Source organism: Babylonia areolata, chromosome 2, assembly GCF_041734735.1.
Source record: "Babylonia areolata isolate BAREFJ2019XMU chromosome 2, ASM4173473v1, whole genome shotgun sequence".
NCBI lineage: Eukaryota > Metazoa > Mollusca > Gastropoda > Neogastropoda > Buccinidae > Babylonia > Babylonia areolata.
Genome location: NC_134877.1, coordinates 1,932,382 through 1,938,174, shown reverse-complemented (window position 1 = coordinate 1,938,174; position 5,793 = coordinate 1,932,382). Strand labels below are relative to the sequence as shown.

The window sequence follows — 5,793 nt, the reverse complement described above, 5'->3', positions numbered from 1 at the left end:
TTGGGAGGGAGGAAGGGATGAAGGGGGGGGGATTTAGTGGAAAATGATGGGTGGGATATGTCCTTGGTGAGTTTCCTGAAGTGGTCTGCATTCGCATGGAATTCATTTGAATAAATTAGGCCATACAGTCATTTCTTTCTCTCTTGCTTGCTTGCTTGCTTTCTTTCTAGCTTTCTTTCTCTCTTTCCTGCTTTCTTGCTTTTTCTCTTTCTTGCTTTCTTTCTTTCTTTCTTGCTTTCTCTCTTTCTTGCTTTCTTTCTCTCTTTCTCTTTCTTTCTTTCTTTCTCTCTTTCTCTTTCTTTCTCTTTCTTACTGTTTTACATTCATTCTTACTTCTTTTGTATGGGGAGAGAGACAGAGAGAGAGAGATGACAGAACGTGATGGTTCTACAATGACAGCCCTGTCCACCACCAGCACGGCATCAAGCCTGCGTGTCAGCGCAGTCGGTGAGGGTCTCCTCCGTGTCCGTCTTGGGGATCATGCGGAGGACCTCCACCGGCTGGTGCCCGTTGGGGTGCAGGTGCTGGCAGGTGGCGCTGCAGCTGCTGCAGCGGCGGTTGTTGGCGGTGGACAGGGGGATGGCGAAGAGGTCGGAGGGGTTGAGGCTGGGGGAGGCGGAGAGGGTGGAGCGGTTGGAGTTTCGTCTGTCGGTCAGGCTGAGGTCATGGTGCGAGGCCCGCAGTCATTCCGAGGTGTTGGTGATGCCCGTGGCCATGTCCTCGTCGTAGTCCCGCACCCCCATGCACACCCGGCAGCGGAGCAGGCGGTGGAAGGCGGCGTTGAAGCGCTTGTTGAAGAAGAAGTAGAGCACGGGGTTCATCATGGAGTTGATGTAGCCCAGCCACAGCGCCACCATCCAGGGCACGTAGGGGATGCGGTAGCCGATGACCGGGTCGATGACGTTGAGGATGAAGAAGGGGAACCAGCACACGCTGAAGCAGCCCATGATGATGCCCAGCGTCTTGGCCGCCTTGGTCTCGTGCCGGAACTTCTTCCGCTTGTGGTGACTCATGTGGTGCTGGGACCCCGCCTCCTCCAGGGCCCGGATGTGGTGCGCCTGGCGGCTGGCCGCCATGTAGATCTTGACGTTGCAGACGCCCATGAAGGCCACGGGCACGTAGAAGGCAATGAGCGAGCAGACGACGGCGAAGGGGATGTTGACGATGAAGACACACACCGGGGCCTCGGGCGGGAAGGCGCAGCGCAGGTAGTCCTCGATGCCCAGCTCGTTCCAGCCGTTCATGATGGGCAGGAAAGAGATGAAGACGGGCACCACCCAGCAGAACACCAGCATGGCCACGATCATGCGCACCGTCATGCGCTCGTGGAGGAAGGGCCGGCAGATGGCCAAGTATCGGTCGATGGCCAGACAGGACAGGTGGAAGATGGACACAGTGCACATCATGACGTCGAGGCTGGCGGACAGGCGGCACAGCGTGGTGCCCAGAGTCCACACCTTGTTGTTAGCCTGCTGGTAGATCCCGAACGGCATGACCAGCAGCGCCACGCACAGGTCCGCCGTGGCCAGCGACACGATGAAGGCGTTGGTCTTGGTCCTCAGCTTGCGGTGGGTCAGCACGGCCAGGATGGTGACCGAGTTGCCCAGAATGGTCAGCAGCGGCACCAGCACCAGGATCACCGTCACGCCGTAGATGCCGGCCTGCCCGTACTCCGGGGGAGGGGCCGCCGTGTCCTGCAGCACCAAGTCACAGTGCGACGGGATTGTGTCGTTGTTGTTGCCATGGGAACCCCACGCGGCGTCCACCGTGAAGTTGAGGAGGGAGAGGGTGGTGGTGGTGGTGGTGGTGGTGGTAAGGGAGAGGGGTGGGGGAGGAGGGGACTGTGCGGCGCCGCTGTTGGTGCCTGAGGCCCCCCCTGGGGACAGATAGGTCATGCTGCTGCCTGCTGCGTCGTCAGACACTGTCACCATGGCGACGTCACCATGACACCGTCACCATGACACCGTCACTATGGCCGTCAGCTGAGCGGCCAGCTCCTGAATGGGATGGGATCCATTCGTTCCCTGAAAAGTTCAGGTCACTTGTCCAGAAGCTCGGCTTGTGAGATTGACAACCCGAAGCACAGGTTTCAGAACCACTCGATCCGTTCTGTTACACAAGATATATCACACAAGATCAGTTCTGTCACACAAGATCAGCTCTATCACACAAGATCAGTTCTATCACAACAGTATCAGTTCAGTCGCGTTACTTGCTGGGACAGAAGGTTCGCAGTGAATTGAGTGAATTGTGTGGTGTTCAATGTCAGTCCTCCACACGTCTGTCAGACCTTCTGTCATGAGGCTGCTTCAGCCACACACACACACACACACACACACACACTAACACTAACACTTCAGCGCTGATGGATTCCAGCCCACAAGTTACGGGTGATGGCAGCGAGCAGAGGCAGAGGTGAAGGTCATCGTCAGCATCAAACAAAACACACCCGGCACTTTCTCGGGATCACAAGGTGACGTCACACATTCACAACCTGCTGCAGATCCCGGACATCCACAGATACAACGTCACACGTCCTGTCACGTCATCACAGACCGGCAGCAGCGGTGGTGGTGGTGGGGGAGTCCCATATGGGCGTCAGGTGGGTGGGGGCGGGGGGGGGGGGTTGACGGTCAGCCCCGAGGCCAGATTGTCTGGTTCTCCCCCTGCTGCACCTTCCCCCTCTCCCCCTCTCCCCTTCCCTCCCTGTTGGATGCTGGAGGCCAGGTGGTGGCTGAGGGTACTGCAGGGAGGGGCGTGACCTTCTGACTGGGCCCGTCTGTGTCTGTTCCTTGCTGCTGCACCTCCTTGCCGCTCCCTCTCCCCGTCACCTGAAACACACCTTGTTGTTTTATTCATCGCCTGAATATCATGCTCACGCGACTAAGCCATTATTGTTGTTAGTAGGGGGGGCTTAGTAGGTGGTGTCCTAAGTACGTTAACCCTTTCACCGCCATGGTCGCATTTCGGCACCAGCTAGGTAAAGCACCCATGTCACTGAAATACAACCAGATGATGGGCCTTTTGTGCATTAACCTAATGCTCTTAATTTTCAGAGGTATGATTGGCCATTTTTTTCTACACATCACAGGGGAATCCCCAGCTATTCTTAGACACCATCTTTTCTGTGGTTCCTGCACAAGGTTAATTTGCACTCTAAACTGACTGGCGGTGAAAGGGTTAAATCAGAACAGGCCCCACTGAACACCACCGAAGTGACTCAGCAGCAGTGCAGGGTCTCCTCTGGTGTGTGGCCTCCTGGCGACCTAACATCGATGGCTCCCTATGGACTGCCTATGCTGGAACTGCGACGGATGAACCCGGGTGTGGCCGTGTATGGGGGAATCTAAATGAGCGGCGTGGGAGTAATGCCACTGAAACGATGCAGATGATTGGGCAGCAAAAAAATAAATAAATAAATAAATATAAATAAATAAACAAATAAATTTTTTTTTTTAATAATAAAAAGTGACTTAACAGAGAGAGAGCATCAAATCTAGACTGAGTCAAGTGAAAACACACCATTTCTGTATCGAATTCTACAAGGGTTCTGAGTTAATGCCCCTGGAAGTGCACAGAATCGTTGCTTCTGGGTCAGGAGACAGGCAGTAGTAGTAGTAGTATCATTATCAGTTGTAGAAGTGGTAGTTATTGTAGCTGTTGTTGTTGTTGTATTGTTAAAAGGATATTCCCATGCAACAACTGACCATCCCTTTCACAACGAACACGAAATAGATCAGAGGGAGGAGGGGGAGAGGATGGGGAGAGAGGAGGGAAAGGGGGGGGGGAGAGGAAGGAGGAGGAGGGGGGAGGGAGAGGAAGGAGGAGGAACGGGGGGGGGGGGGGGGGGGTGAGGGTGGCAAGAAACAGGAAGAGGAAGGGGAAGAAACAGAAACACATTCAAACTGTTAGTCATCTGCTGAGAAATCTGCCACTCACTCTGCAAACAGCTTACAGAAAGACGCCACACACACACACACACACGCACGCACACACACGCACTCACACGCACACACATACACACACACAAGCGCAGGTGCATAGAAACATGCATGTCCTTCAGGCATTGGAAACACTTCCGTTCGCGAAGGAAACATCGGTTATTTCTGATCATTCCACGAACTGTCACTCGAAAGAGAAAGATAAGAAAAACTGGGAAAAACCCATCTCAATAAATAGATAAACGATTTTGTACTGTGTGTGTGTGTGTGTGCGCGCGCGCGCGCGCGCGTGCCCCCTCCAACGTTTCTGCCCACTCTCTCTTTTATCATCTCTGTAAAACAGACACACGCACGCAGAAGCGCGCACACGCGCGCTAACATACGCACGCGCGCACACACACGCGTACATACTAAAGCATGCACGTAAACACGCACGTGCGAAAGCATGCACGCACACACGCACCCACGAATGCACGCTCGCTCACACACACACACACACACACACACACACACACACACACACACAGATGTATATATATATATATATATATATATATATATATATATATATATATATATATATATATATACACGTAGAGTGATGGCCCAGAGGTAACGCGTCCGCCCAGGAAGCGAGAGAATCTGAGCGCTCTGGTTCGAATCACGGCCCAGCCGCCGATATTTTCTCCCCCTCCACTAGACCTTGAGTGGTGGTCTGGACGCTAGTCATTCGGATGAGACGATAAACCGAGGTCCCGTGTGCAGCATGCACTTAGCGCACGTAAAGGAACCCACGGCAACAAAAGGGTTGTTCCTGGCAAAATTCTGTAGAAAAATCCACTTCGATAGGAAAAAAACAAATAAAACTGCACGCAGGAAAAAATACCAAAAAAGGGGTGGCGCTGTAATGTAGCGACGCGCTCTCCCCGGGGGGATCAGCCCGAATTTCACGCAGAGAAATAAGTTGTGATAAAAAGAAATACAAATACAAATATAGCGCCCTTTCTCTCTAAGAGCCCAGGACGCTTTACATGAAAGAAACATATTACAAGTTACATTAAACATTCATGACCACTCCTTCTCAAAACCCCCTACCCCCTCAACCCCCACCCCCACCCCCACTCACCCTTTCCCACTCTTCATTCATCCAAAGTGAGCTGACATGGGTGGTGATGGAGAACAAGGAAGCTGACAGTGCTTATAGATAGAAACTTAAAAGATGAGATTTTAGTGTTGACCGAAAAGCAGAAATAGAATCAGATGCGCGGATATGATGAGGAAGGTTGTTCCAGATGTGAGGAGCAGCAAAGAAGAAAGAGCGTCCACCATAGATTCTTGTATTGATACGAGGAAGTTTCAAAAGGTAACAGTCAGAGGAAGAGCGGAGATTTCTTGTGGGAGTGTAAACACTGATAAGGTCAGAAAGGTATGTAGGTCCTGCGGAGTGGAAAGCAGAATAGCAGAGACACGCAACTTTGTATTGAATTCTCGCTTCAATGGGGAGTCAATGTAGAGTGCGGAGGTGAGGAGAAATGTAATCAGTACGTGGGACTCTGAGAATCAGGTGGGCAGCATTGTTTCGAAGTGTTTGAATTCGCTGAAGAAAATTATGTGAACAGTCTATGAGAAGAGAATTACAGTAGTCAATTCGTGACAGCACAAAAGCAGAAATAAGAGTTTTAGTAGTTTCAACAGAAAGGTACTGACGGATAGAGTTGATGCGAATAAGTTCACAATTGAATATGCGTATCAGATTTACTACCTGAGCATACATGCTGAGGTGAGTCAAGAATGACCCCAAGATTCCTGCTGATTTAGAAAACTGAACTGTGGCATCCACAACCACAATAGA

General features: G+C 51.9%; 1 protein-coding gene across 1 annotated transcript in view; it reads right to left on the bottom strand.

Annotated features, from left to right (window-relative positions):
• Positions 1-552: 552 nt before the first annotated feature.
• Positions 553-5,793, bottom strand: part of LOC143296433 (5-hydroxytryptamine receptor 4-like) — a 100,999-nt gene continuing 95,758 nt past the window's right edge. The window contains exon 3 of the mRNA XM_076608363.1: positions 553-2,831. Coding sequence (XP_076464478.1) covers positions 684-1,931 — 1,248 coding nt within the window. The 5' untranslated portion in view covers positions 1,932-2,831 and the 3' untranslated portion in view covers positions 553-683. The remainder of the gene's footprint in view (positions 2,832-5,793) is intronic.